A 12,188-nucleotide genomic window follows, 5' to 3' on the forward strand; every position below is an offset into this window, starting at 1 on the left:
ACAGATGTTTTGCCACAAAGCACTGCCGAGTGTAAGCCACTATAGGGCAGAATTTCCACATGGCGTATTGTCCTCTGAACCAGACAAAAATTAAATCTAGCCTGTAAAAATCTGTGTTTGCATGAGTTATAGCCTATGCATTATGGCACTGAATGCCGTCTTCAGTTCATGAGGCTAACCTGAAGCTGAAGCTTCTAGAGGACAGAAATGGATGAAAATGTATTCTAGAAATGATGAGATGTATGTTTGTAGCCTGTTCGCTAACCTGGGTCACATCCTGTCTCAAAACTGGTTGATTCTTGACTGAGGAAACAGTGACTGAACTTATTGTGCCCAAAACTATGAAGGATGCTGAATGCTGATTATGGTTTTGTTGTGTTGACAGATTTCAGCCCTTAGATTTCATAGCAGTGTATTGTGTGTACTGGTTTTAAATAATGTGAAACCCCTGTGTGTAGGAAACCTTCCATGTACGAAACTGGCACATCTGACCTATACAGATTTAGAAAAGACCTTAAAACTGCAGCTCTTCTAGGTTTCTAGGTCATAATGTGCACAAAGAAAAAAAAAAGACCTTCAAGTGTGATCCACCTTAAGTCAATAAAGGTTAAAAGGATATTAATCAATCTTCTATCGCTCTACAATCCCTCACTCTTTAATATCACAAAACTCTGGACTTCTGGTTGTACCTAGGATAAGTACACTAAAGGAGGGAGAGCGTTTTCACATTTGGCTCCTAAACTCTGGAATAGCCTTCCTAATAATGTTCGGGGCACAGACTCGCTCACCCAGTTTAAATCTAGATTAAAGACGCATTTCTTTAGCCAAGAATTCACATAATGCATCTCATATCAGATCAATTGCACGTGACTATCTTTGCTCAGTGTTATGAACAGCAGCTACACTAATTATTCTCCATTTGCTTTTCTGTTTATCTCAGGATGCCCATTCCGAGGTGACTATCGAGAGTACATCAGCTTCAGATTGGATCCAGCCTCTTATGAAGACTTCAGATGATCACCACCTGTAAAGAGACGACCCCAACCTCTGCGAGGACTTCAGATGACAACTCTGGACCAACATGCACCATTCCAAATATTGCTATATATCCAATCACTTTTTAACATGTATTAATTACTTTAATGAGCTCATTGTTTTTACATTAAATTAAGACATTGTTTAAATTAATACATTGTTAGCTAACTGCATGATTTGTATATGTACATTTCTGAAATTACATAATTTGGACACAGTCCCCTCTGATAACAGATCACTCTAAATTGTAATGCTGACATACATTTCCTGTAAAGCTGCTTTGAAATGATATGTAACATGAAAAGCGTTATACAAAATGTGAATTGAATGTTTTTTTACACTGAATTTGCATTCAAGCTGTAATACTGTTCTAATTCATATATATCATTATTTAATCATTGATAACTTTAAAATTAATGGAATGAAAGAATTTTTGGCAGAATCATATACTTTGCGCACTTAAAATAAATGAAATGACAAATTATCTTATTTTTAATCAGTATGTGTCTTTCCCAAGTGTTAATAACTGAGAACGAGAACGCTAAATCTCTGATATCTCTAGAATAACAAACTGTCACTAAATATTACAATATATATATATATATATATATATATATATATATATATATATATATAACCCATAAAAGAATCACCCCTAGTCATTGCTTTTCTGTTGCGCTTGCCTGAGGATTTAAAAGAAAGTGTCAACACTTAGAAAAACAATCTGAACATGAAAGATGATTCACTTCAGCAGTAGCTAAAGAGAACTCACATTCCAAAGCTGTGAGTTTCGGTACTTTCACCTGGATAATATGAAGTAAGTTCACAATGGATTTCTGTTAATCAACAAAATAATTGTTTATTTTTCACTCATGAACATTATAAATAGATAATTGTGTGTATGATTTGTCATAAATTTGTTTCAGTATGAGTCAGCCCTAGGAGAAAGGCTTCCCCAGCCTACTCTCAGTTCCTCCCAAGGTTCTTCCTCGTCTACTTAAGAACTTACAGAGTTGTTGCTGCTGTCGCCTTTGGCACTATTCTTAGTAAAGCTGTTTGGAACATTAGGCTATGTGAAAGGCGCTAGACAAATAAATCTTAATTGAATTGAAAGTTGAATTGGATCCGGCAGTTGATGGTGCGAATAGATCTTCAGCACCAGCCATTACAGCATTTGAGACACATTCCTGGGTGAAGGACAGACACCGTTTGCACTGGTAGACACAACTGAAATGCAGGCCACACGTCAGTTATGTACATGTTTGGAAAAGCATATCTAAGATCATGCAATTATGCAATCACATGTCCTCGCATGACCATAAGCCATGTTGAGTATAATTGTTGGCAGTTGTTCTTGACAAAGGGCAAACTGACCCATCTTATCTAACAAATAGAGGCTCCACTCAGGTGACAGTCTGAACTCTGCTCTGTTCCGAATCAATAAATGTACTATGAGTACACATGCTTATTTACTATGGGGGAACAGCCCACTGAGCCTCATGACCCGATTCCCTCCTTTCAGTCTCATGGACACCGTCCAACACACACGCATCACGTACTGCACGCTGTCACGTATAACCTACAAATCCTTATCATCTCAAGCGCTCACAGGGCCTGTTCATTGACAAACTAAAAAGAGTGTTCAGATTCACATGCTTTCTTGTCTATAAAGATTAGCCAACAACTTCATTTCCCCAACAGGCAGTTTTGTTTTCACTTAAAATTGAAAAACAAGAAAATCTCTCATCAGTGCAGTATTGTTCAGTAAAAGGGATTTGGCCAAGCAAGGTCATTAAACCTTTCGCCAATCCAGAAGTTTAAAACTTTGCATGACTCTTTGTCATCACGTTCACACACCCGTTCCCCCGAACGAACAGCTGACGGCAGTGAACATCAACAACGCGTGTCCGTGAGAGGGAGGTGGCGTGCGTTCGCGTCATATGGCCCGCCGCTCTCTGATTGGCCAGCGCGACTCACCAGACATGACCGCGCTTGTTTTCTGCAGAGGAAGCGCGCGTGCAGCAGTATTGTAATGTACTGTGGGAAGAAAAAGGCAGCAGCTTTTCGCCAAGAGATGATGTGACCAAACAACACATCTGAAATCATCTTTCGTTAGCCTCGCGTTTTGCAAAAAATAGTTTTAAAAGGCTCAGTCGGGTTGCTCTTAAGACGAAGACACTGCCTAAGGATTAAGGTGGGTTTTCATAGCACATACTTCCAGACAACAGTTTGTCTTTAGGGCTGTTTAAGTATTTGCAGCGTAGCAGCTTGGCTTTCACAATTATTATAACATTTCTTTGAACGTTTTTGGTTCTCACAGTGCCAAATGCCAAGACTAGAGGATCACTGCTGGAGCTGCTCCTGTTCAACCAGTGTGAAGACGAAGGACCTGTCAAGCGCCAGCTGGATTGTTTGTAAAACGGGTGAAATGATGTCCATCATAACCTCAGTGCTGAGCCACGCTTACGGCTCTCTGCACAGCCTCCAGTCCGCTAATTTAATTCGACGGGGGCTTGTGTTGTTTATCGTTGGAGTAGTTCTCGCCTTGGTGTTAAACTTGCTACAGATCCAGAGAAATGTTACATTGTTCCCAGAGGAAGTGCTGGACACGCTGTTTTCTTCCGCCTGGTGGATTCCTCTCTGCTGTGGCACAGCTGCTGGTAAGTCAGTAACGAATGTATTGTTTTACATGTGTCGATAGGACAAAAATTGTCTGCTTTCTGTGGGCCTTTTGATATCGTGTTTACATTACGTAAGAGTCCCTTGACTGGTGGTTGGGGCAGTTTTGTTGACATTAGGCTTTTGTCGCTATCGGTTAGTACTGCCCTGGAAACAGCCGGCATTTGGGTTCATTCTTGGGGTGCTGCTTTTTCATTGGCTGCGCTCAGAACGGGTGAGCTGCGAGGGAGGCACGCCATTGGCTGGTACGCCGAACATGCCACTTAGCCGAAAAGAGAAACACGGAAGTCGTGTGCAACATAAATTAATAAATAATTCGGTCACGCTCGACTCCTCCTCCTGCATTCCTCACAGTCCACAGAGTGGTGATGTGGACAGTCTACATCCTTTTCAGTAGTAAATGCCCTTTAAAGACGACTTTTTGTGAACTTGTGAAATTTATGTGATTTAGTTTATGTCTACTTTTACATTTGGTCAAACAAATTTAATTTAATTAAAATTAACTTTAGACTTCAAATGTGATTATTTTTTCCCCTCACATTGTTTGAGAATTAGTTTTGTTTAAAGCATTGTTTTTCTTTTTCTTTCCTCAGCTGTGGTTGGTCTGTTGTACCCCTGTTTGGATCGCCATCTTGGAGAGCCACACAAGTTTAAACGGGAGTGGGCAAGCGTGATGCGCTGCATTGCTGTCTTTGTGGGCATCAATCACGCCAGTGCTGTATCCTTCCCAGTGCCATTCATGAAATTTGCTACGTTGTGGACAATGAGAACTTTTAAACTGTTTTGAGATTTGTTTAAGGCTGTATTACACCACACCACTTTTAAAATCTGTTTTTGAAACTGGTTTTAAAACATTCTGCATCATACCCTTGCTGACTTTGTAAAGGTTTACTGAGGAAAAACTGGGCATCATACACTAAACAACTGATGATCACGCATGACCAGACTTGCAAGTTTCGTTTTGTTCTAGACACAATAAACCTCCCCCAAAATCTAGGCAAAAGTGGTGTACTGTATTCCAGCCTTAAAGGGATAGTTCACCCAAAAATGAAAATTCTATCATTTACTCACCCTCAAGTTGTTCAAAATTTGAATAATTTTCTTTGTTCTGTTGAACACAAAGGAAGATATTTGTAAGAAAGTTTGTAACCAGGCCACTTTGGGGCACCATTGACTTCCATAGTAGGAAAGAAAACTACTATGGAAGTCACTGGTGCCACAAAACTGTTCAGTTTAACACATTCTTCAAAATATCTTCCTTTGTGTTCAACAGAACAAAGAAAATTATACAGATTTTGAACAACTTGAGGGTGAGTAAATGATAGAATTTTCATTTTTGGGTAAACTATCCCTTTAAAGTCAAAAAGATATGTATTATTATTGTACTTAAACTAAGAGAACAGATTCCTTTAAATACCAGTAAGCACTTGACAAATCAAGTCTCAAAACATTTGTTAACATTAACCCAAGGAAAGTGCTCACCTAGAACTAACTTCTATTTCCTTAACTCAAAGTACCTCACAGAAACTAGACTTTGCCAATAATGTGCAGCTTTCACTAACTCTGGCTGCCCTGTCTCTGGGCCTGTGGTGGACGTTTGATCGTTCCAGGAGTGGCTTTGGTTTAGGGCTGACCACTGCTCTTCTAGCCACTCTCATTGCTCAACTGCTGGTCTACAATGGCATCTACCAGTAAGTTCTGACTGACACATTGAGATTGCAGTGGAAAACATTTTGTCATGTGTCATCTATTACCAAGTAACGGCTGAGTCACAGACTCGCTTCCATATTTAGATTTGCAGTTGTAGAACATGTTCAATCATCAGATATGATATTTTTGTAAGTGTTTTGGTCTGAAAACAATGTGCCATTTGTTTCCTAATAGCTTTGATTTAACAGTTGCTAAAGGTTATTGGCTAGTTGTTTCAAAGCTTTATTCTTTGTTTCTCAGGTATACGTCTCCAGACTTCTTGTATGTACGTTCATGGCTGCCTTGTATATTCTTCTCTGGTGGAGTGACAGTAGGGAATATCGGCCGACAGCTAGCTATGGTAAGAAACATTTCCTCATACTTTCTGCTTCAACCCTTTTGTTTCCTCTTTCATATTCCATGAAATCACTCATGTACAGTACTTTTGTTAGATTAAGTATTGTCTTTAGTTTCCTGGAGTGCTTTGTATTAGGCCAGTGATCACATTTGTCTTATGAAATGAAACTTAAATGGGGCAGACCCACAGAAGCAAAAGTGAAACTCAGTATCCTGGAATGGTTTGGCTATTCACAGCACTTAGTGTAAATGCTTAGTTCTTCTCATAAAAATCTTGAATGTTTTAGGAACAAAGACCAGACTTAGAACCAGGTTATTACACACAGCAATTTCAATGTTTTAACATTAACATACAATTTAACCTACAACCTCAAGCACTATTAGACAACATTAGTTTTGTTAACAACGTTTGAGATACAGTTGTTAACAAAAGACCTCTGTGATTTCCTAAACCGATTCAGATGTAGTTAGGATCCAAGTTTTTAACATTTATAAAAGGCAGCACAATGACAAATTTAGCTTTGGTTACTGTATTTGATGAAGGTCAGAACTTTATCCAAATGGGATTTCTTTGCGGACCCATGAGTTAGCTGAAAAGTGGTTGGCATTTTGCCTTGTAACTTTTATGGATGTTGTGTTAGAGAATAAAAAACATGCTTGATTTGGAAACTTACCTGATCTCAGGGAAAACTAAGGATTTAGACTACTTCATTGTCTTGCTGCATTTTCTTACAACAATCCTAAATTAATTAGAAATGTGTAAGGTTAAATGTGTAAAAATCTATCAGGTGCATTCCTTTTAGAGTGATCATTTTAAGTTTCCAGTGACTGGGCTGTATCTTGTGCCTGGGCTGAAACGTCATGCCTGGACATCTTAATTAGTTGCTGATTGTAGACTGAGGCATGTTTGTGCCATCCCATCCAAGCCTTCTCAGTCAGCTGTGCCTCTTTGTCTTGCTGACATAACCTCGGTCTTTCTCAATAAGAGCGTGAAAGCAGATTACGCTACTTGTTTTTCATGCTAATGTTCAGAGAGATGGTAAACAAAGTGCTTTACTGGCTCCAAGTGGTGCATTCTACATGTTGTTACTTGGTGTTTTTTGTTTTTGAGTTGGCACCGGCTGATTTTGCTTGACCAATTGGGATTAGTGCTCTCTTCTGGTATTTTTCTCAACTTTCTTTATGAAGTGGCCAGTCGAGAGATGCAGTGGACTCCCGTACTAGATGTACCTGAATGTACTGAACCAGAACCTTAGTTTCTGTTCATCTCTATTTTGTAGTGATGTCTTCAGCTGACTATTTTTTGAACATAACTCTCGGCCAATTAAAATTTGTATGTATTAACACACCACTGAAACATTTGTGAAGACTGTATTATGATTACCATTTAAACCATTTGCACTAAACTAAACACTGTTTGGATGAATAAATATAGTAATATTTAGTTTTCGTAGAGATTGCTCTTCTTAGGAGGCTGGCCAGCTGCCCATGGGTGAGGCATGCCAGAGAGTGTTGACCTATGAGAGACTATCATATTTTACTGGGCTCCCTTTCCACACAAGCCTTGTATAATTTGTGCTTGTCATATAGTGCATACTAGTAATTATAGTCACAATTTTGAGGGGCCAAGTGGGCTTTAACGGGACCGGATTCAGCTTTGTGACAAAACCAATTTTGAATTGCTTTTTAAATGCACACTTGGGTGCTGTAACATTTAAATAGTTAGAAAACAACCCAACTGCTCTGACTAATAATTAACTATATTAATTCAGTTGCTGCACGTATTGCACACTATACAGTTTATGCCTGTCTCTATATTCTATGAAAATAGGGACAGAATGCAAATCAAGCTGTTTTTATTTATTTGGCTATTCTAGATGTGCAAACACTATATTTTCTTTATTAACAGACTGTCTGTTTTTCCACAGGGCTCGACTGAGAAGCCTCATAATGATTAAGCGGGTGTCAGAGGTCATGAAATGAGCTTCGAAGAGTGCCAAAAAAGAGGGCGTGCAAACTGAGACTCTATATTGGGTGTCCCTGGTTTCTGTCCAAGTATAACTTCTGCTCTTAATTTTGTCCTCTTTATAATGATACAAGAAAACAAGAGAGCGGGTTGGTCTGAGCTGGACCGGTGTGCCATGAACAGCACCTTCGAAAAGCCAAAAGAATCCCCTGGCATTCATTGCATCCATCAGCGTCATCATTGTTACAGTTCCTTGCAGTAGTGTTACTGGTAAACTTAAGTCTCATTACCAGGTTGCTGGACTGCCAGTATAGGACTGTACAAAATCATAGCTAGTTTCACTGAAGGTGAAAGGGTGAAAATTGGTGAAACTTTGTGTATACAAATGAGTGTGTGTGCTGGTCCTATGGATAAGACCAGGGAAAAAAGGTGGCATGGAAGTTTTTGTGTTTTATTTTGTGCTGAAGAACTGAAAGAGAAATCAAAGGGAAAAAATTCAAGACTGTGCGAAATACCTAAAAATATCCAAAGAGGTCTGTGTACTGTCTATATAGGATTTGTTGTAGTTTTTTTTTTTTTAAACACCTGCAGCACTGCGAGACTCCCATATACAGACTGACCACCTTGAGTGTTATTATGAGTTCGAGAAAGGTTTGCCAATCACATTTGTGCCGACTGGTTACTGTAGTATATTGACTGAATCGATCATGTTTTTATCATACTTTGTTGCTAACGCAGACCAAAAGTAAAACTAGAAACATTAGTTATCACAAAATGAAGTGGCACCTTGAAAATAAGAATCAAACATTAGTTAAAACATCAAGGATGCCAATTTGTATTATGTAAACTCATAAAATCATTTGAAATGGTGTAATGAAGTCCATTTAAAGGTTTCCAAATCAAAAGATTGAAAGGCCTCGAAGGTTTGCAATCTGTGATTGCCTTTGTATTATAGAATTAAGTGCTTTTGTCACTTCTTCTCCAGTACAGTAATTTTTCTTTTATTTTTCTTTGTACTTCATTTATTGTGTATTGCTTATCACCTGTAGCCGCTTCTATAGCTAATATGAGAGGTATCACCGGGCTAGTGTATAGGTTTGGGGATCTTAGCAAATTAAGTGCAATCAGTTTTATTGAGCCTGGTATTCTGTCATATTTATTACTTTTTACAATGTTAAGGTACCCCAAACCACTCATATGCAGTATAGCAACAAACCAGCAATAAACACATTGTTTTTATGTATATGTGAAGGTGTAGTATGACTGCAAACTCGTTTTTAAAAGAAGTCACGCACAAAAGATAATCTTGCGAATGATACCAATGACCATTTCCACTGTTCTGAAAACAACAACCACGTCATGTTGTTCTGTCTTTACTAGCAGTAGTAAGTTAGAAAAAAAAAAAATCATTTTAAGCAAAATTACTGTGTGCTGTATTTTGAGAATGTTAGAAGAAGAACATGAGGGAAATGTTTTAAAACCATGATATAATGTTGCTCTCAGGAGTAACAGGCTCTGTCTGAACCTCTCTGCTTCAGGGAACGAGAGATGTAATACTGAATGAAAGCTTTATTTAAAGGGGAGTGAGAAATGCAATAATGCGTTTCGAGGAGCAAGTGTGCATGTGTGTCTTTAACACTTTGGTTCATTTATACTGTTTTAGGGTCAATGATGAATGAAATTCAATAAAATTGTGTTGTACAATGATCTTTGAGTTCTTCATTTACTCTCGAGACTTGCGTGCTAATAAAAAAAAAACGTATGTGCATTTTATTCATTAGTACAACGTCAAATTGTTTAATGTTCCTTCATTGAGTTTTTAAGCTGGTTATACATTGAGCTGTTATGGTCAATAGCATTAATTCAACCATAGACAACAGGCAGAACTAGTTTGTAATATTAAATGTTAAAATAAAACATTTTCTTTTATACAGTATTGTGCCATAAACAGTGGTTTGGGTTTAAATGGTAAATTGTATAACCTTGTTTTATACAATGTGTAAAATAGCTTGAGAAATGAGCCTTTATGTGCCTCTTTTTTTAATCTTCAAAACATCTAGGTCACAAAAAGTCAAACAAAAATTACCCAATAACTTCTAGCCCAGATGTCTGTTCTTGTTTTAAGAAGTACATTGAATGTTGCTTTTTGCATTGTTCCTCACACCACTGAGCAGAGCAGCTGATTGAGAAACATTTTTCAACATATTTTTATATTTGAAACATTACTAATTAGGTATTTATACCAGAATGTTAAGTCATCAAACTGATTAACATGTCCACATAAATCCTTCTCCCCTCACTATCTCTCTGCTTTCTTTCTCTTCTCTTCTGTCTGGACGTCATCTGAGAACTTATCTCCCCTTCCCCCTCATCTATTTATACCAGCAATTAGAATTGACTGTACATGGCTATGCCTGTGAAAGCACGTACTTGATAATCCTTTACCCACCCTTTCATTTATATTCTGAGATATTCTGTTTGCAACTGCAACTTACACTAAAACATTTTTTAAAAATTTTGCGTCACTGTTTGACCTACCACATTGTCTTCCTTTCAAAGTCAAGAGCAAACAGAGCTGCCCAACTGCATGTTAAATAAATGTTTAAAAGGATGAATCCTGAGAGTATAGAACGCAATGCCGTTTCATGGCAAAATGTCCTGAACTTGAGATAACAGTGTGTCCATCTTTCAGAGTCATCTAAAGTTAACTGGTCTAAGGCTGTGTTTACATTTGGCATTAAAATGAGACCTGTATCCAGAAGTTGTCCACATACACATTGAAAAGATGAGTATAAACACGCTTCTGATCAGAATGTTATTGGATCAGCTTGTCCTGGTCCAGATGTAGCCTAGTCGAGGGCACATTGTGATTGGATCTCAGTGTAATGTAAATGCAATCCAGCCATCGTATCTAGGCCTACATTCAGAGGGCGACGTCATATAAATCCCCACCCTTCTGACAAGAAATTAAACTTATTTGAACTTTACAAACGAGTCCATGTATAAAACAGTTTATTAAGACCTACATGATAACTTGTGTACATCAGTGCGCATGCCTCTTTGAGGCAGCATACAGCCGTGGGTAAAAAGTATTCTTAAAATGCATCATAAAAACATGAATAATATGTAATAACATTATTCACTGTATTTTGAAGTGACCACGATAACAATATTGTGCATGTTCATTATCGTGATATATTGTATTACCGTATACTGGCACATGTCTAACTGCAAGCTATAACCTTAAATCTGGATGATGTGACTTGTTTTATGATCAACTCAGTTATTTTTGTATGAAACTCTGGAAGTATTCCTTCATTTAAACAATTTAATCTAAGACTGGAGATTGCTTCAGAAAGCCTAAGTGAGTGAAAGCAATGGGACATTGTTAATTTTGTAACATTTTTAGCCTACTCTTAATCTGGTGTTGTATTTAGTATTTAGTTCTAATTAATGCTCTTTAATGTGATGTGTTTTTATTTCTTTAATACAAAAAGGTGTTCAGATTCTACCGTTTTCTACATATTACACATACAATATAAATGCTTGTGTCGGAATAATAACTTATCATCATATCTTTTAATCATACAAGATTAATGTTGGGAGACTTCAATTGGTATATTAAGAACTCTATTTGTATTCTGATTATTTACTGTATTTGAATCTGATTATTTACTGTCCACTTTGGCTACGTTCAGACTGTCAGCCCAAATCCGATTTTTGAGCATATCCGATTTAAATCCGATCAGATTTAACAAGGGTGAACAGCAAAAAATAAAAAATAAAATAAAAATCACATGAAATGAAATTTTTACAAATCCATTTCAAGATACATTTAGATGTGGTTTGAAATCCTATTCAAATTGCATTTCTGGATGATGTATGTCTACCAACGCAATGTCATTGCCATAGAAACCAATGCAGATATACCAGAAAACGAAAGAGTGGCATGGACACACAAATTGGATGAATAGTTGGATTCCACAAATGGTAAAATAAAACATATATAAGACAATACAACATTTACTGTAGGTGCCATACAATTTACTTGTGACTTAATTTGAAAAATGTTCTATTGCGCTTCTGATTTGGCAGTGAAATTCGCAGATTTTGGGTTCGTAAGATATGTAGCCCCGCCCCTTTTCAGCGTTGCGCTCGTTGTCTTTTGACTTCCGGTTTGTATTTCCACAGCGATATTACATTTATGAATGAACTGCTCGTTTTAAAATCTTCCCGATCTACTGACATTTGTTAAGACATCTGCTTGAAACATAACAATGCTCATGATAACTTTCATTAACTCTACAACAAGTAAATCCACTTAACAAACTAATTATTCTTTGACAGCGATGCCATAGAAATGTACAGATCTACCGCAAAACGGAAGTTCAAAGACAATTTTATAAAGATGGCGGCGCGCTTGTTTCTCTGGTAAATAAGGTCTATAGTCCAGTTAGTATTT

General features: G+C 37.5%; 1 protein-coding gene across 1 annotated transcript; it reads left to right on the forward strand.

Annotated features, from left to right (window-relative positions):
- The first annotated feature begins 3,030 nt into the window (after positions 1-3,030).
- Positions 3,031-9,433, forward strand: insig1 (insulin induced gene 1). Its single transcript, XM_048184783.1, has 6 exons — positions 3,031-3,229; positions 3,356-3,695; positions 4,308-4,432; positions 5,239-5,405; positions 5,665-5,764; positions 7,689-9,433. Exons 2-6 carry the CDS (start codon positions 3,362-3,364, stop codon positions 7,716-7,718), a joined length of 756 nt encoding a protein of 251 aa, XP_048040740.1. The 5' UTR covers positions 3,031-3,229; positions 3,356-3,361; the 3' UTR covers positions 7,719-9,433.
- The last annotated feature ends 2,755 nt before the right edge of the window (positions 9,434-12,188 follow it).

This window comes from Megalobrama amblycephala, linkage group LG3 (assembly GCF_018812025.1).
Source record: "Megalobrama amblycephala isolate DHTTF-2021 linkage group LG3, ASM1881202v1, whole genome shotgun sequence".
Classification (NCBI taxonomy): domain Eukaryota; kingdom Metazoa; phylum Chordata; class Actinopteri; order Cypriniformes; family Xenocyprididae; genus Megalobrama; species Megalobrama amblycephala.